Source organism: Drosophila serrata, unplaced genomic scaffold (assembly GCF_035046125.1).
Source record: "Drosophila serrata isolate PLE 108 unplaced genomic scaffold, ASM3504612v1 contig_165, whole genome shotgun sequence".
In the NCBI taxonomy this organism is placed as follows: Eukaryota; Metazoa; Arthropoda; class Insecta; order Diptera; family Drosophilidae; genus Drosophila; species Drosophila serrata.
The window spans coordinates 2,153,347-2,173,312 of record NW_028257063.1 but is presented as its reverse complement, the minus strand read 5'-3'; the positions used below and the strand labels follow the sequence as shown (position 1 = coordinate 2,173,312).

Sequence of the window (19,966 nt, the reverse complement as noted above, 5' to 3'; positions counted from 1 at the left end):
AATATATCAACATGTGGGTCGGGAAACGGGAGGAGATTGCGTGTATATATGCAAAGGACCAGCGACTTTCGGCATTTTTCCAGCTTGACTTTGAGCTGCTCCAGGAAAAGCATTGAAAAGGAGTTGAAAATCTAATGGTGTTGGCACTCCCCAAGTCGTTGGAGCTCCGATAATCGATTTGTTGGAAAGCTAAAACACAAATAGAATAGTTTGCTGGCAAGTTTAAGGTTCTAATTAATACTTTGAACATGAATAAATATAGTTCAAACTTTAGATTGGAGTCTAAATGGGAAAAGAAGGTAAATAATTATCATAGAAGATATTTTGAAAACAAGTTGAGGAAAATTCCCAAGATCTTAGTCCTATTTTCCTCTGTGTATTCTGTCTACTTGGAATTGTTTTCTAGTTTTTTGTTGCCTTGCCTAGCCCTGCTTTTCCTTGCCTTGTTTTTCCTTTACCCCTTTTTCCTCTACTTCATCTTTTCAATGGGCCTGTAACCCATTGAGTGGGTGTATCGCATGTGACAATAGTTGTGTGAACTTTACGGGACGAAGATTAAGGACCAAAGAACCCAGGCGCACTAAGAGCCAAACAGGAGGAGGAGGAGGAGGAGGAGGATGCTGGAGGAGGCACTATATAGAAGCTGGATACTGTGAGCCGACTTAAGGCTTAACCAGTGAGTGAGTGCCACCAGTTGGACTCTGCCGTCTGCCACTTGGCGAGTGTTTAAATCATGGCTCTCCGTCTGCTTTCCTTTCTCCCTGAGAAACTGCAACTGCTGCTGACGAGGCCAAAGGCCTCGGGCTGAATGATGGTTGCTTTTTGCTTTACTTTATTTTTTTCACTTTGTTTTTATTTTTCGTTTTCTTTTCTTTTTTTTTAACTCGGAGAGAGGCTGTAAAAAACTTTAAGGGGAATCTTTCATCAAAGTTTTCATCGGACATTGGGGAATGCGGTGTAAAGTCATTGACTTGATTTATTTACGGGCTGCACGAAAAGAGATTAAACTCTGGAGATGGTGTGAAAGCGTTGATCATTTATATGGTTTAATTTTCTTGGTAAAAGAAAATCAAGAGGATTAAAATATAATTAAAGTAAAGCCTTGACATTAACTTCTCTGTGAAATTTCCTTTAAATAGAAATACAATTATTTATATTTAACCAAAGGCCTTTCATTCTCTGCTCTATTATATAAATATTTCTGGGTTTAATAATTGCAATTATAGAATGTAAGAACCTGGCATTTCCTCAAAAATTTGAGATAACAACCACAATGTCTTTCCGGTATTTGCCTGTCCACCGCTAATTACCAAAAGCAGAATTTCAAGCCACAATTTTCTCCAACCCCCACCAAGAACCTCACCCCCTTTGTTGTTTCCATAGAATGTGTATTACATAATGAAACGCTGATAAATTAAACAGATTTGTTAGACGCCATCTCGCCTGTCGCCTACGGCAAATGAAACCCAACTCCCCAATCTTTGAAATATACAGCCACCCCCTCCAGCCTCTAATCCTTCTTGATTTCAGCTTAAGCAGCCCACAGGACACACAGGACAGGGCAGGAGAGGACTGCCTGGGAGATCCTTGTTAAGCTTACGACCACACGCCGCGCGGCTTGGCGATATTGGCTGGCGGTTTCAGTGGTTCCGGCCGGGTTTGCCTGCAGCTAAGCTGATTGCGTTTCGTCAAAATTCTGATGTATCTACATTCGCGTGTATCGATTTGCACAAAAGAGGGTCCTCTAGTGCCTTTGAAGCAATATCCTTAGCGTTAATACCCGCTCCCTGCTGCGGTTTACTGTCCCCCTTCCCCATACCTATCTTTACATCCTTTAAGCGAAATGAAAGTGTATGATATTTCATTTAATTAAATCCTTTTTGATGTTGCCATAAGCATTTTCTCTTACTCTCTTTCCGTGTTGCTTTGCAAAAAGCTTTTCTCGTATTAATTAAGTCGCCAATTCAATTAGGTTGGGGCCTGGCGCCACGGATATCCTTGAGGTGTATATCCCTTCTTTTGATTATAATTATGTTAGGCATTAGAAAGGCGCCAAGCCAGGGCGGTGGTAAAAGGTTCCACTTTTAGCTTCATAAAAGGGGACTTTATGGGGAAATATCTCTACTTTATTTTAGAGTTTAGGAAGTGTTTTTGTGGAGTAAAGGTTTTAATCTTAAGAGAAATCAGAATCATATTGTTTTGTTCATATATTTTATTCCTCTCACATAAACTTCAGACAATTTGCCTTTCATAATTTAACTAAACAGAGAAAAAACTTATACAAATAATACAAGAAAAGAAAAACAATCAGGGAAATGCAAAATGCTAAAAAGACAAAAAATGTTGGTCACGTAACCGTCTTGTTTGCAAACCCCCAACCTTCTTGGAACCCCCAAAAGTTCTCTTCACTGATTAAAAAGTTGAGCACAAGAATATTTTTGCATTATAGGCGAAAAGATCCTCGGCAAGGACTTGCACTCGCCTTTGGGGGTAATTTATAAGGCAAGCCACACAAACACTCGACGCGAAAAACCCGACTCTCGACACGAATCTCACTTCTGTTCCCCAATTCTCCGGTTCTCGGTCTCAGTTTTCTCCTCAAAATTTTACGCGCCTTGACTGCTAAAGTGGGCGCTCTTGGTGGGTGGAGGCGTGGCAGGACCTTCTCTCCTTCTTCTTTCTTATTTTTTTTGGTCTTTGTCACAGTCAGGGACAACGATGTCTGCGTCTTTTGCATGAGGGCGGGATTGGTCCCCCTGGAAGGACGCAGGAGAGAGAGGGATTGAGAGTGCGGGTGGCATTGTCAACAGCCAGACTTGAATTACAAATTCAGCACAATGTCCTTTTGTCATTTATGCATTTCGCTGTATAAATTAAGCACAATGAATAGAAACAGCCGCAGGAGTTCACTGTCTGTCTGTCTATCTGTCTCCCTGTCTGCCTGTTTTTTGTTAAAGTAAAAAAGAAATAAAGCCCGCGGTGAGCCGGGCGAAAAGGGATTATTAATAAGCCTAGTTTTGCGGTTTGTACCCACATGAAGGTAACTCTAGATACGCTGAAGAGATTACAAATGAAAAGGGGACTGACAACATATGATATCAAATGTGAGAGCTTCAAAAAATGGGGAATTAAATGAACAGACATGGTGACTTCACAAATCAAGAACTCGCCAGAATAACAGAGAAATTTAAAGGGAATTATTTTTAGATATTCCAAACGCATCCCTATTTTATAGTGCTATATGTATTCCATTAATTTTCAATATAATTCTAATCCTTTTCCTATCTTTTTCCAGGTGGCAGTGGCAGTGGCAGCGGCAGTGGAGGAGGTGGCGGCGGTGGAGGCGGAGGCGGTGGTGGTGGTGGAAGCTCTGCAGAAGGCGGTTCCGGGCGAGACCGGGATCACTGCAACAAGACGGTGGACATCTTCGAGGACATCAGCTCACCGGAGGTCAGCAATCAGAATGTGGGACGTCCCCTGACCTGCTGGTACCGCTTCCGCACCTTGAAGGGAGCGCCGCGTGACTTTGTGCTCCGCCTGCGGTTCAAGAAGTTCAAAGTGGGTCAGCTGCTGAATGCCACCCACTGCGAGGGTGGCTATTTGCAGGTGGGTGTGGTTGCTCCTTAAGATTTATCTGCGTCGGTGGCGGTGGCTGTGGCTAATTTATGCCTTTGCCAAAGCGTTGACACACACGCACCCAGAGTCTAAGAGGTCCTGGTCTCATTTCGTTCCTTTTGTTTACAGATTGTTGATGGCAACGCCAAGACGGATGTCTCGAACCGCCGGGAGCCGGGAATGTTCTGCGGAGAGGCGGAGCAGCCGCAGACATTCATCAGCGAGACTAGCTATGTGAAGGTTCTCTTCCACACGGACAACTTTACGGATCAGGTGAGAGGCAGTTTTTCGTGTCCTAGGGAAGGATCCTCCCCTCTCGATGGGACTTTTCATTTTTGTGCCAGGAATTCAAAGGAGAATTCCAATTACTGCTAGAGCAACACAACAGCCGGGGCATCCTTGAAGTCCTGCCGTCCGTTGTCTATCGTCTTCTGTCTTCCGTCTTGTGTCCTGTGGCTTCTGCCTCCTGTCGCCAGAGTCTTGCCACTTACACTAATAAACAAAAGTCCCCTTGTCCTGGTTACTTGCATATTTCTAGGGGCGTAAATATATATATATATAGATGCGCTGAGAGAAAAGTCGGGTGAGGAGGGAATAATTTTGTACAAATAATGAAACTACTTTATATTATAAGAAAGAATCCATAGAATATTTGCTTTTCTTATTTCGATCTTGAGTTCATTGTTCATTTTTTGGAATTTAAATGTTCATTTTGTGGAAACTAAATTTAGGTTCATTTTTGTGGACTCTCAGTTCTTTTTCGTTTTGTGGAACCTATTATGGTTCATTTTGTAAAATGTATGTATTTGTTTCTTTTGCGAAAACTAAACTTGATTTAATTTTAATTATATCTATTATGTTAGATTTTAAAATCCTTGATTTTCCCCCAGTGCACGTATATAAATGTCTGTATATTTATATTTATCACATAATTTAAGGGAAATATTACAGCACACCAGTCTTGGCTGCCTGTTTTCGCTCTCCTAGCTCCTCTTACCAACTTCTTGCCAGGACCAACCTCCCTACTTTTACTGCCTGTTGGCTGTTGGCTGTTGCCATGTCCTGACCCATGTTGCTCTATCTGCTTGGTTGCATCTATGCAACTCACTTTCGCACTTAGCGAGAGTTATACCCACACAGAGAGAGAGTCTGTGGGTCCTGTGTATATCTTATATTTTTATTTTCCTTTATATTCATTTTTCCCTTTTTGTGTGTGTGTGTGTTTTTTTTCCTCCTCTTTTTTTGTATTTTTGCATGCATTATTCAGGAGTGGGCGGAGCTGTTGTCTGGCATCAGTCTGTCGGTGTGTCCCGCGTGTCTCCTGCATCCTTTTTGGCTGGCTGGCGCCGTCAGTCTCCTTTAGTTGATATATATATATACGTATATATATATCAGATTATACACACATCTATGCGAATTTTCAGTTCACAACTTGAATTCTATTTAGCTTTGCCCCCGTTCACATTTTCGCTGCTGTTTTCCCTTCTCAGATTTTTCCTCAGCTTTTTTGTTTTTTCTATTTATTTACTTCTTTTCTTTTTTTCTCGTCAACTTGCTTGGCTGCTGCTGCGTTTTTGATGCGGTATTTGCATTTATAAAATGAAAGATAAGTTCTTTATGTCACATAAAGAATTTCAATATTTATAATGGCAGAGCGGAAGGAAAAACCCTTGAAAAATGCATGCCATGCAAATGGTAACAGATGGAGGGAAATTATCCCCAAAAGAAATGAGACAATAAAGCTTCTTATTAGATGGGATAGTGGCTGGAAAAATGAGGTTTTTCTTTATATCTAGCAGGGTATAATGAGGTAAGGAAGGAGGGGAAAAAATGTCATTCATTTGAAGTAATGAAGAACTTTCTTGATGTCTAGAAAAGTCAAAGAATAATCTAGTTAAAGGAATATATTTGTGAAAAGGAATTTTAAATAAATTTTAACTTAAATATTTTCAGATGTTTACTTAGATATTTATATGCTTCAATATTGCTTTTATAGTTATTGAATTGCCTCTGGGATATATTTACAAAGAGATCTGTCAATCTCTTTGTGAACATTTCTATGGGTCATGCCAGATGGGATTTTTCCTGTATCCGTTCAATCGCCAAACCGATTTACAATCTCCTTCGTTCCATCATAATGATTTAACCTTCAAAATCAGATGGTCATAACTCTATTCAAGCTCTCTGGTTGCATTCAATCCAATCCCAAAGTCAAACAGTTTCCCCGATCCTGCAGCTCCTGCACTCCTTTTTGCCGTAGTGCGTAGTCAATGCAGGCGATTGGCTTTATGGCCCCGGCTTACAACAAGTTGCAGCAGGGATGCGCAAACACAAACAACACCGACTAAAGCCATGAATGAGTGCTGCCAGCATCCAGCTTCCAGCTCCCAGCTGCAAAAGGGTACTAGGGACACGGGGGAGGAGGTTCCGCTGGCAGGACACCCTCCAGAGTGTGTCTTATGCACACCTTAATGGAGTCATAAATATTTATGAAAACTCTCCAAGCTCGCTGGAAGTTGCAAGTTGAAAGTTGGCGGCGGATGCTGCGCTTTGTGCTTATTCCTTTCTCCAGTTTTTTGTTTTTGTTTTTCGTTCTTTACTTTTTTTTGGGACGATGGAACTTTTTGCGAGTCATGGGCTTTATTCGGTAATAAATAAAAATATAGCGACAGTTCTACTGGCAATGTAATAATACGATTTAATGAGGAACGGCGGCAGACCAGTCCCCGGAACAGAGGAAACGAAATAATTTCGCATTCGCATTAACATAAATTCCGTGCGAAAATAAATCAAAAATAATTTGCACAAAAACGCGGGGACACCAAAGAGCAGCAGCAGTGGGCAACAAATCAGTTTGAAATTTTAATTTATTCGAGCGCAAATTTGTCAGGACATTAACGGGGCGACGACCATGGGCATCATATCATCATTATCATCATATTCATTCGAAACGGGATCAGCGATGGGTTCCTCGTTGGAAAATATTCAATGCAGTTGGGATTTTTACACAGAGAGAAAGGACTACACTCTATCCTACTAATAGATTTTCTGAAGCCACAAAATAAGGATAAAAGGTGGCTTGTTTCATGTGTTATCTCAGGATTTTTGTACAGTTTCTCTATCAAGTTTTTCCTCTGTGTATAAGCGCTTTTCAGGGGGTTTTCCCCTTAAACAGAATGCTATATCCACGTGAACAGCATCTGGATAAATCGAAACGAGCCTGCGTCTGCCATTGTTCACATCGTTAAGTGGCGCTAACGTCATTGACGCCGGTAACGCATTTAATATTGACATGTGCATTACGTTGCTACCCCCTCCGGCTGTCTCTTCCCCAAAAGTGGGGGATACATCCCCATCCGGATGGATGGAAAATGGCCAACGAGGTTTATGTGGCCATCAAGGCTGCCAGAGCAGAAGGACGGTGGGGTACGAATTGATAGCCATGACGTTGACTTTGCGGCAGGTGAACGGAATAAGGAAATCGCTTTTGCGGCTCTCCTTCTCTCCCTCTGTTTTCGATAATTTTGACTACCCGTCGATAACCGTAATTGAAATGAATGTTTTTTGGGGAACCGTGCACAGCAGGTGTTCGATTAGCGATTAAATCGAATCAAAACTGGTGAATTGGCTTTAATTATGTATGCTGTGGTTTTTGGGCAATCGTATTGGTAATTGAATTCGGTAGAATAATCGCATTCATCGATAATTAATCATTGTTTTCGGAAGCATTTATCGAAATAAATCGAATTAGAGCCTATGGGATGTGTGATAATATATATTGATAAATTTAATTACAATTAAAATGAGCTAGAGGTAAAATAAACAACGTTTTCGATAGGGAATTCAGACAATATATCGATACGTTAGTTGCCAGGCTTTATTTTGATTATATTCATTTGTAATAATGCTTTTAAGGATTATTAGTTGATATTCTTATTTTAAATTCTTAAAATTCTTAAATTAAATTGCTTAAAAAATGTATCCCGCTTTTTTCTGAGTTTGCTTTAATTATTTGTCTGCATTTTTATGCAAAATAATATATTTTTTTCTCCCCCTTCATCTTAGTTCGTTACCCTTTTGGAAAAACTCCCAACTTTTCCGCCCGTTTCCGTTTCTTTTGGCCATTTTCCCACCGTTTGCTGAGGTGAAAAGGGGGCGTGCCAGGTGTCTACGTCACTGCAGCACGTCATTAGCGCTGATGAGGCAACGGCAACCGTTGCAGGACCAGGAACAGCCACAACAACAACAGCAACTGTGAACCTGGCAAACAGGATGGATTGAAGGGAGACAGAGAGAGAGAGAGAGAGAGAGAGAGAGAGCTCAGAGTCCTGTGTGCTGGGTGGTGGGTTGTGGGGTGGCAGGGGCAAATGACATTGCACATTTCCATGTGGCAGGCCATGGAATGAAAGCTGGGCGGCAACGGAAGGATAAAGGAGCAAGGAACAGAGGGCGGGATCCGCCAGCGAAACACGCAATTGTCTGACGTTGTGCCAAGCTGGGAGGGAAATTGACAAAATTCATCAGTAACAATGGCTGGCGGCAGGCGGGGGTGGTGGCCCACTGCGTATACGTGATTTTCCGCCATTGTCCACTCATCCCACTCTATCTTCTCCTACTCATATCTCTCCACTTTTCCCCTTTGCAGACCTACTTCACATTCGATTCACGCGCCGAGCAGCAAACCGAGGTCTATCTGCGATATGGCCAACATCCGGAATTATATCCAAATCGTCGCGGCGAAGTTGTCCAGGGGTGAGTATAAATGGCTTACACACAAAGACATGGTTCCCGGGATTTTGTTCCTTTTTTTTTAGAACCCGAAACTCGGCAGCGTTAATTCAATTTTATTACTGAAATATTGAGTGAGAGGAGGCATCGGGATCGTATCCCTTTCCACATTTCATAATCATATGCCAGACGGGCAACAGAAGGTCGCATTAAATTGAATTACTTGTGCTTTCTGCACTGCGGCAAAGCATAAAATTCGCGGGATAAGCGGGGAAAAAGGAGGGGAAGCTTATGCCTGAAGGATTCTCTTCTTGCTTTTCTCTTCTTTTTTGCCTTGGGTAAAAAGTCGGCAATTGAAACCGTGGCCCAAAAGGCATTGGAGAGGATTTCATTCACCTCCTCTCTTCTGACAAAAATATATAAAACTTTGCAGACATTAAATTTTATTTGATTCTCGTTTTGGAGTTGCCACGTTTTCTTTATTTTTTTTTTGCTGCCAGAGCCTCCTAACTTTTATCTTAATAAAATAAGTTGCAAGTTTTAAGCAAAGATTTGGATGCAAGTAACGAGAAGGAGGAACCTGCTAGATTTACTCAAATGATATTTGTGCATATACTCGTGTATATGCAGATAGATGGGAATGGGAATGGGGAAAAGTCTCTGTGAACATAAAGTTTTCCAGGGGAGGCGTGCGTTTATTTTTTTTTCTGTCTCTTAGGAATAAATTGCAATATAATCTCTAGTAGAAAAAATAAGAAGAATGAGAAGAAAATGTTGAATTGAATTTGAATTTGAAGAAGCAGAGATTTAAGCATACATTTTATAAGAAAAATCGAGTCAAAGTGATATTTTTCCTAATAATGAGAGAATTTTGAAACTAATATAGAAGCTCTAGCCTCTATGGTCTTTGAGAAATAAATGCTTATACATTCAGGCACTATAAAAATGAAGCTTTTCTGAAGAATTTTCTTTTAAAATTGTTTTTTTAAACCTCCTAAAAAAAGCTGGAAAAGAAAATTCAAGGACTCACTCTTAAACTCCCATCAAATTAATAACTAATTTAAAAGAAATATACACAAAAGCTAAGAGCTCTTATTAAAAAATCTCTTCAATCTAAAGCAATTCAATTCAATTGATTGAATTGCTTCATCATTTCGAGGACCCTTCTAGCGCATTGCTTGGCAATCTTTTTCAACTTTAAATAGCATCAAGAGAGCTCTCTGGCTCTTTAAGATACAATCAAAAAGCGACCGCCGCATTTTGCCCCCTTTGGGAGATTTCCCAAACCCACCCACAATTGGTGCCCACATGGCCAATATGATTTTTATGCTAATTTTGCGGTCACGCGCGCATCGACACCAAAGCCAAAACCCAAACCCAATTGAGGAGCCAAAACCAAAGCAAATTGCCAAGGACTAAAGGTCCTGGAGGATGGGTAAAATGGAACAAAAACACAAACGAGAACGAGATTGAGAGAAAAAAAGGGAATAAAAATGGTAATCATATTTACGCTAGCTTTGCCTTTGAATGATTTTCCGTTTGTTTTACTTAAACAAATTGAAAATTATACGCACCAAACTCGAAAAGAATGAGGATTTTCCACAATTTTTTGGCAAAAACAAAAAAATATAAAAGGCGAGCCAGATGAGAAGCGAGTGAACAGAAAATTTCCAAATCAGTGAACACAATTTTCTGGCTTCCTTGACGCAGTTTGAGGAATGGGCCGAAAGGCAGATCCTTCTCGATGAAAACATTTATTGCGGGTTGAGAGATACAACCAATTTGAAACAAATTAAATTAAATATTTCCATGCCTCTAATTCAATGATTTTGTATTGTGTTTGTGTCCTTCCCTTATCCAGATCCTACTGCGAGCGTGAGTATCGGGATTGTCGCCTGCAGACCTGCTATGTCCAGTCACCCGCATATCCTGGCCTATATCCTCGGGCCCTCAACTGTCGCTACAAGCTGCACACCCGTCAGCCTTACATCAAATTATATCTGCAGAATGAACAATTCGCAGTGGATGGCCAGAGGTAACTTTGAATAATTAATTATTATAAATTCAATACATTTATTTGGGTTTTCTATTAACTTAACATTGAATGTTTGGTTGAAGGTTTAAATATATTTTTCAATCCTTGGAGGTATTTAATTTAAATTTAAAACGTTTTTTTTCATACCTTCAAGAGAGTAATTTTCATCATAATTTTTTCTAAAGCATATACATTTTTATTTCATTAAAAACTGAATGAAATATTCGTTCTTTCATCTCTCTTTATGAAACCAATCAACATCATAGATTTATAAAACGAATTATACCCTCTTTTAGTTTTTTGTATCAATAGTTAAACTATTGCCACAAATTATAAAACCAACAGAGCAATCTATTTTTTTTAAAAGAGAAATGGTCTTTATGCAAATTTATTATCACCTCCTTTTTCCTGGCTTTCCTTTTTTGGGTTTTCTTTTTTTTTGGAACGAAATTAGTGTTAAATGCAACACCCTGTAATTTGTCATTTTGGCACGCCGATTGCACAATCCCCACAGACGGGCAGAATTTTCCGAAAAAAGGATTTTTTGGTATTTTTTTTCGTTGTTGTAATGCATTTGGCATGCTGACAATGACAATTTGACAGAGCGTTCGTCGCAAAAATTGGCACCAATTTGCTGGAAAACGCTGGCGACATGTCCTTGCAGCCACGGGTATCTGTATGCGTCACTTTTGGAATCTAGGAAATCGGAATCCGAATCGGGGTCCGTGTCGCCTCCATCTGTTCCCTTTCCCTACCGCTCCCTCTCTGTGTTTGTGCCTGGGAAAATTGGCTAAAGGATTACGTTTTGAGTGAGGTTGCCCTCGATTGTGGCTAAAAGGGGGGAGGCGGGTTTGGCGGTAATATCCCTGCAGCATGCAGTCATGGCTGACTTGTATTATTAATGCCAAAATGATGAAATTGTCGAATGAGGAGGAGTGGAGAGAAAAGCTGCCAGCCATTTTGGTCTTTAGCTCTTCAAATATTCCTTAAAGCTGTAGATATTACAGGGATTTTTGGCGAGGGTTTAATACTCTAGGAATTTATTATAATATTTAAAAATAATCTACAAACTGCAGAGAATACAAAATATTTCAAAGCATACTGTTAAATGATTTTCACTTAAATTGATTAACCCTTTTTTAACCTTACATTTCTTCCCCGAATTTTCAATTTCGTATCAAACTAAAAACCTACCTGGGGACCTTAGTTCCATTTAATTCCCAATTTCCCATTCAACTCAATTCTCCCTTGACTGACGCTTTTCACCTGCCAACCATTTTCGGCTTAAATCAGAGCTTAAATATTTTATGACTGCCTCCAACGTTACTTTTTTGGTATAAATACCCCTTGGACACGCCATCCCTACGCCTCTGCCGCGACAAATACAATTTACATTTGCTTAACCGAAATGACCTTTCACAAAATATATTTGCTTTATCATGAAGAGACCCCTGGACCCGGGGTAATGAGGGTAGGTCAAAGCTCTTTGCTCCGGCACCGAGTCCGAGTAGGACTCTCTCCTGGGGCCAGGGATTTTATGGTCGGGTGGGAAAAACCTTCAGCTTTTAACACTTTGCACATTCCCAGCGCCAAATGGCCGGCAGAAGTGGCCAAGTAGTATCTTAAAGCTTGTTTGATGTGCAAATGCGGGGAGTCAGCATATTTCCCTTAGCATCGACTGTCGATTTTGAGAGGAGGGAATCAGAGATGGAGGAGAAGGAGGAGGAGGAGGAGTCGTAGGCGGAGGAGTCAGAGTTGTAGCTGGAGGAGTCCTCTTTCCAGGACGTGCAAGTCGGAATTAGATAAGCAACATTCAATTTATTTTTATAGATTCAATTTGAATATTTACCTTTTGAAAAGTCCAAAGAGGGAACGAGGCGAAGTTAAGGCGACACGACAGACGCATGTCAAAGTTGCCAGCCAACTTTGAGTTGGGTTTTCCGGGCCAAAAACTGAACGGGGGGTGAAGGGATGACTAGGGGGGGTTTTGTGAAACTTGGGACTACACAATCCTCCTTAAGTGTGTATTAATTTGCAAGTCTAAGTTACTTTCGGTCTGCAGAAAAGGATTAGACAAACAAGCCCTTGGCAAGGAGCTGCTAATCATGGCGGCAAGTTGGGATTTTAAATGGTGCTTTTCCCGGGAAATACACACAGAGAGCAGAGTGTGTGCTTTGTAGATTGAAAGTTACTTAAATTATGTTTACTTTATAGAAAGCTGTTAAAAAAGAGTAGAAAGGTGTAGCCAAAAGACAACATTTATAACTCTCTAAGAAAGCAGTAGAAATGAAAACAAAAGACCCTTGCAGATGCAATTATATATATTTATGTTAAAAAAAACAATGAAGTAATACCTGCTTTCATTTCATTCACCTATCCATTTTCTATTTACAATTTTACATTCACAGTTTTGCATTTTTCTCTATTTTTAACGATCGTTTGTATGTCAGCTATATGATATAGTAGACCGATTTTCATCAAATATTACACAAAATTCAATATTATTATATTAAGACTATATTTCAAATTTGATGAAAATGTATTAAAAACTGGAAAAGTAATAATTCTTTTTCTTAAAATTTCCCAATCGTTCCTATGACAGCTATATACATGTATATATATAGTCCACCGATTCGCCATGCTCCGATTTATATACTAGTAAAATTATATAGAAGAATAACTCCATAGTTTCATTCAAATAGCTTAAATTTGCTTCACAACAAATCTCGCACATCTGTGCTTATGATTCCCAACTTGTTCTAACATCCCCGGAACGAAGTGACTGCTGCCGGCCAGGTCTCGGATATGTGTGGTGGTACAAAAGTTGCAAGTCATTGTTTATTTGTGTTTGAAGTTAGTAACTGATCATACATACTCACTGATCATAGGTACGTACTACTTATAGTTAGTTACTGGTCATAGATACTTACTATTCTGAGTAACTTAATTTGCATCAAAACTTGCTGATCATAGTTAATTACTGTGCATAGTTAATTAATGGTCATAGTTAATTACTGGCAATAGTTCTATAAATCGTCCGATTGTTCCTATGGCGGCTATATATATGTATATATATAGTCCACCGATTCGCCATGCTCCGACTTATATACTAGTAAAATTATATAGAAGAATAACTCCATAGTTTCACTCAATTAGCTTAAATTCGCCCAAAAACAAATCTCGCACAAGTGTACTTATGATTCCCAACTTGTTCTAACATCCCCGGAACGAAGTGACTGCTGCCGGCCAGGTCTCGGATATGTGTTGTGGTACAAAAGTTGCAAGTCATTGTTTATTAGTGTTCAAAGTTAGTACTGATCATACATACTTACTACTCATAGGTACGTACTACTCATAGTTAGTTACTGATCATAGTTATATACTAATCATAGTGCTTTACTGATCATAACAATGTAATGTTAATTGATACTTATTGATCATATTTACTTACTGGTATTATTTTATTATTTCTTATTGATAGTTTCTATGGAAGCTATATGATATAGTCGTCAGATCTGGCTCGTTCCAATTTATATAAGAGTGAGAGTATATAGGAGACAAACTTCAAAGTTTTATTGAAATACCTTTAAAATTGAAGGACTAGTTTGCGTAGCAACGGACAGACGGACATGGCTAGATCGACACAGCTGTTATGCTGATCAAAAATATATATACTTTATATGGTCGGAGATGACTTCTTCATTGCGTTGCAAACTGTTGACAGAAATTATAATACCCTGCAAGGGTATAACCCCACTCAATATCAGAGTACACAATCAATAAATACGCACCTCTCTGCCTCTCCCTTTAACAATCTACATAATCCGCCTTAACTTTGTATAAATCCACCATAAATCCAGTTCATAAAACCCAACCTAACCTGGTTCACAGCTCCAGTTACAGAGTTCCCCTTCCAAGAAATGGTTGCCAAGTCAGCTAAAACTTGCCTCGTGTGGCTGCTATTTTATAAATCACTTCATTTTATTGCACAGCAGCTCCTTTTCCTTTGGCGGCTGTCAAAAAACAGAGCCAAAGAAAAAATACGAGTACAACCCACAACAACATTCCTAATTTCTTAGCGAAATATTTCTGCCATCACAGCAGAAAACTTGAACGTGGGGCGGCTGCCAAACAAATGCAAAAGTCATCGAGTAAAAAAGTTTTTTAATATGCCAAAATTATTACCAGTCAGTTGATGTTTTCTTTCTGTGAAAAAAAGAAAACAAACTTTTGCCCCCACAGACTAAACAGTCTCTGGTCGCTCCCTTCGGCCCGTTGTAATCAACTTTCGGCCCAGCAACGCATTTATTATCAATAAGTTGGATTAGCTCTTTGCAGACTCCGAGGGAAACTTGCTGACAAAGTGATTAAATTGACTGAAACGAACTGACTAGCTAATAGAAATCTATCTATCGGCTACATATACATGGATATAGATACAGAAGTTGGCCCAAAAGTTTCTTTTTCCAACTTTCTAGCGCAAAAAAAGAAGGAGGAAACCCGGATAGAGATAGAGAAGGCTCGATGGAACTGTCAATTAAATTGCTATTTTTGTTACACTGACCAAATCACATTCAACTGCCTTTGACTCGCCACCCGTTTGATTAAAGTTCGGTTGGTAATTGCCAAAGTTAGCTTTCAATTAGAAAGTTCACGCACAGGTGAGTGAGGTGAGTCAGAGACGGCATTCCATTTGCCTTTTGAACTGCCCGCCAATCAGTCTGCTCCGCCGGCGAGAAGTAAAATTGTGAATCGACAGAGTGAGCAGGGACATGGATGGCATCCCGGTCATCAATGGCCAGGCACAAAGGTCACTTTGTCTGGCCCCCCCAGTCAGGGTTATACTATGCCGACCGACCCAGCCAGACTCTGACCGGCAAAAAAAAAAAAGAATTAAAAGCATCCTCTCAATGAAGACCGGTTTGGGGGCAAGAAATTAGAAAAGGCTTCAAAACAGACGCTTTGGATTTTCCGTTGCCATTTTTTTTACTGTTCACTCTTCATTCTGCTGGGAAAACTTTGTTTTTTTTTTTTACCAGTTTCCTTCCCGCTGCTCTTGGCCAGGCTGGCAAAGTGCAAATGAATGTCATGACCATGGGCGGCGGCAGCTGGGGGCTTCCTTTTAGTTATGAAGCTCACAAATCATTTATTCAAGTCCATTTAAAAGCATTTGTGAGGGGGGTGAAAAAAGAGAGAAACGTTAAGTAATTCCTTTGAGACACGTTTAAAAATGCTTAAATTATGTTGAAGCTTTAAAATGGTTTTTGGGTATTATATGTGCATTACTATATTATTAGAAAATAATAGAAAATCACATATTGGAGGGGAAAGATGATTCTTATTTAAAAAAGAAACAGAAAAAGACGATCTCTGACTCTCTATAGATCTCTATAAGCTTTGCCATACTATTGTTTTCTCAATTTATAAAGATTAAATCAGTCAATCAGCAACATCGATCAAATATTTAAAGTTCTTAAGAAAAAAAAACCCAATTTCATTAATAAATTCCGTCATTTTCAGTCATATTTATCAACTCATTTATAAATACTTTCAGAAAAATACATCACATGCCATACAATTTCCACATTAACCCATTCTTCCTGATGACTCCGCCTCTGATTCAGTCACATTTTTTCACAGATTCTCCACCAGACACTAAAAGCTTCAGCACTCAGTCAGTTATTCAATTGCCAGCCTTACTCTTTATTCATTCCAACTCCTCTTTTTTAGCAGCAGCAGCTGCCCATTATTTTCTTTGTTATTTGTGGAACGTGAGTTTTTTAATTGTTCAGTTTTTTCGCAAGGATATTTTTTGTTATGATTGAATTGTCGTCTCTGGATAAATTTAATTTAATTTACCCTTTCAACGCCCTTCCGCTAAGTGGAACAAAGTGAAAATCCAGATAGTAATGATGATGCTTCAACTCAAATTACAGATGCGAGAATGTGATGACCTGCCCAATCCGGCCAATTGGCTCCGGTAATGAGCACTGTCCCTACGACTGGCTGGCGGTGTACGATGGACGCGATGAGCATTCGCCACTTATTGGGAAATTCTGCGGCCTGGGCAAGTTCCCGTTCAGCATTATCGGTGAGTAACAGCCGAGGAGAGAGAAGAAACCTCCTAAACAATTTGCATATCGGTACAGGAACATCACAATACATGTATGTGGAGTTTGTGACATCGCCGGCGGGTCCTTTGCTAAATACGGGCTTCCATTTCAACGTTGGCAACTGGCCAGGACATGTGGAGACGGCGGGGATCAAGCATGGCGTCTGCGACTGGCTCCTCAGCTCCGATTCGCTAAAGGACAGCAGTGCCAGCGAGGGCATCTTCCTTAGCATCGCCCACTGGTATCCACCGAATACGTCCTGCAGTTATCACATCAAAGGACATGTCGGCGAAATTGTGCGCCTTTATTTCCCCAGGTAGGCATTAAGAATTCCATGCATTTTCATTGAGTCATGAATCGATGGAAGTAAATTGTGTTGTGAATTTCATCTTATTTAAAATTAGGGAAGATTTGAGTGTACTAAGAAGGGTAATACTTTGTCTAAACAGGTTTATATAAATTATAAGAAGTTCCTTTCAATAGGCATATTCAATATTTTTATATGCCAATATTTCGCTAAATACAAGTTTTAAAATTATCATAACTAAGACAAAAATTGATTAATTTCAATTCGGAAAGCTGTTCTATGCTAGTTTTTATTAGGTCAACAAATCTGCATACTCAATTTAACTTTAAAAGAGATTTAATTTTTTTTGGAATTTTTGGTCATTTTAAAGTTGTAAAATTTCCTCTAATAAAATTTCGAAAATTTTGAAAAAAATTGATTTCAGCCAGGCATAGCTAGATCGATTCGGCTGTTGATGCTGATCAAGAATATATATGATTTATGGGGTCGGAAATGACTCCTTCACTGCGTTTTAAGCTTCTGACTAAAATTCTATTACCCAGTAGGGATATAAAAACGTCCACAAGTTCAATATCAATTCTGTTTGTTAAAAGTTTTTTTCAACTTTTACTTTTAATCAAAAAATCACAGAAATATATCCGAAAACTTTCCAATTCCTCTTCTTAAATTGTGCTGTCGACAAAGAGCAGGTCCTAACTCATCACTCCCAGGATCGGAAAGGTCACCATTTGCCACCGCCTCTCCGCTTTGCATTTGCAAGTTTTTCCATTAAAATTTCCATTTTTTGAACCAGTTATCCGCCCGCCCGTTATCCTTACCCCCGACAAGGACTAGCCAAGTTGATCCCTCTCCGCTGTCCAAAAATCCTTTTTGGCCGCCCTTTTCGAGCTACAAGTGCAAAGTTTTGCGGTTCGCACTTGCTCTGAAACGATTTCATCCCTCCTTTAAGCAGGACAATCCTTGGGCTTGCCTTCTATGCTGTAAGCGTATTTTAATGAAATTTTCCGCAAAGATTTCTGTGACATTTTAATTTAACGTGTCGACTCGGAGTTGCTCTTTGTTCGCATCCAAATATATATGTATATATATTTGTACTTTGTTTGTGTCTGGGTATGGAATGCGGCAGAAGTGCCTGTAACTTTTTGGCCAAGTGTCGCATTGATTGTGCATTTCATTTTGAGTATTTTCCACTGCATTTCCCACACGCCGACGCCCGACGCCCGACGCTCTGCGAAATATTTTATTGTGCTGCGGTTTTTGGCTTTGCATGGCCAAAAGACTATGGCAAAGTTTTCCGGCTCTCACTGTGACACTTTTAGGGCACATTGATGGCAGCGAGGAATAAATGGGATAAAGCCGGAAGTTTTTAAGCCCGACAAGTCGGAAGGGATCTCCTATTGCAATCATAATTTAGGTCCTTGAATTGGTCAAGTGGTAAACAAGCGGTTATGGGTTTAAGAAAAGTATTATTTTACAAAGTTTACAAAGAGTTTGGAGAGATTTTAAGATATTTAGAAATAGACAGCACCGAACTTTTAGGTGCTAACGTGGTTGAAATAAATTCTGAAATTTTTTTAAAATAGTAAAGTATTTAGAAATGATTTTATAGATTTAAAATCATATCATTTTATGCCATTTCTTCGCTCTAATCTCATGTCCTGCATTTATACAAGTCCGCTTCGGGTAATCCAAGCTGCAATCGCAACAATTCTGGATTCCGGAGCACCTAACACTGAGGAACCAAAACAACCGCTTCATGTTGCAACTGTGTAATTTATGCAGAAATTGTTACCGAACATTGCCAAGTTTTTGCCCGAATGGCGAATGGACTAAAGAAAACTATGTGTACGGGGCAAACATCATTGGAGGAGCAGCTCGACGAGAGGATCGGGGCTACGGATGGAGGAAGAAGGGGTTTAAAATATCAAACAAGTTCTTGCCAAAAGATAAATATTTATGTCCACCTACAGCCAAGAGAGGGAGGAGTTTTGCAAGGGCAAACTCATTGTTGTTGTGGAAAATACGGGTAGGGAAAAAAGGAAAAGCTGTGTGGGGTAGCTGTGTGGGTGGTGGATGGTGGAAAAGTTGTGCGCACGTTTACACCGATTGCCATTAAGAGTTCAGAAGTGGGCAACATGATTGCGTGATTACAGTGCACAAAATGCAACCGAACAGGGTAAGCAATCGAGGGTAGAGAGAGCCACGGCGTTGCGTTGGGTTTTTTTCTGTTTTTCGGGGGAGAGGAAAAAGTTCAAAGTAGACGAAAAATGCAATGGGAAAACTCGCTCTCTCACATACAAGCCCTAGCACACGTAGCATTTTTCCTGCTTTTCTGGCCAAGTTTTTGCTGCCCCTTTTTTTTTGTGGTTGTTGTTATTGCCATTGTTGTTGTGGTTGTTTCGGGTTTGTTGTTGGGTTTGTTGCTGGGCTTGTTGTTTCTGCCAACTTCACTCAAGTTGTAGCTAACGGTCGCCGCAACAACAACAATAAAAGCAATGGCTAAGGCAAAGGACTTTTTCAAGGATACACAAGTTGGAATACTCTTACAATTTATTTCGGCATTGGGGGTGAGCCGGAATAGATTAAGATTAATTATAAATATTTTATGTAAAATGTTTTAAATACAATTTTAAGTCATTTTATCAGCAGAAGTTGAACAAATTATGATTAGGATTTGAAGATTATTAACAATAATCCAAGCTAAAGTTAATATTTAAGCTAAAGTTACTTAGAAATTGAAATACACCCTTTAATCAGCTTTAATATGATATATTATATACATTCCAAGCTTTTTAAAGTTAATAGGCTTCCCTTCCTTGTACTATTTCTTATAACCTTCAGAAAATTGTATTTTCTTAATTAAGGCATATATTTAACAAATATCCCAGGCTTAGCACAGTGATAAATTTACCACAAGGAAGTGTCAAACTTCTTAGCAAACTTTAGAGTCCCTTTCGCAAGGATATGCCAACAATTGCAGCCCATTAGGAAGGTTTTCTCGCAGTCCTCTTCGTAGCTGTCAGTTTACATTTACCTCGTAGACCACCCCCTAGTGCGTCCTTCCCTCCCAAGGATGTGAGTAGGAGTTGCTGGTTGTCCTGCTGCCTGTCGCAAGACCACCGCCAAGTCGTCCCAAGTCCCGAGTCTCGAGTCCCTAAGTCTAGACGC

The 19,966-nt window shown here is 39.7% G+C and overlaps 1 protein-coding gene across 3 annotated transcripts in view; it reads left to right on the top strand.

Moving 5' to 3' along the window:
- Nucleotides 1-19,966, top strand: part of LOC110177817 (uncharacterized) — a 67,536-nt gene that overhangs the window by 40,933 nt on the left and 6,637 nt on the right. For all 3 annotated transcript variants that reach the window (XM_086826982.1, XM_086826981.1, XM_086826980.1), the window contains exons 3-8: nucleotides 3,296-3,606; nucleotides 3,745-3,888; nucleotides 8,261-8,367; nucleotides 10,205-10,378; nucleotides 16,315-16,469; nucleotides 16,528-16,807. In XM_086826982.1, the coding sequence (XP_086683108.1) occupies nucleotides 3,296-3,606; nucleotides 3,745-3,888; nucleotides 8,261-8,367; nucleotides 10,205-10,378; nucleotides 16,315-16,469; nucleotides 16,528-16,807 (1,171 nt within the window). The remainder of the gene's footprint in view (nucleotides 1-3,295; nucleotides 3,607-3,744; nucleotides 3,889-8,260; nucleotides 8,368-10,204; nucleotides 10,379-16,314; nucleotides 16,470-16,527; nucleotides 16,808-19,966) is intronic.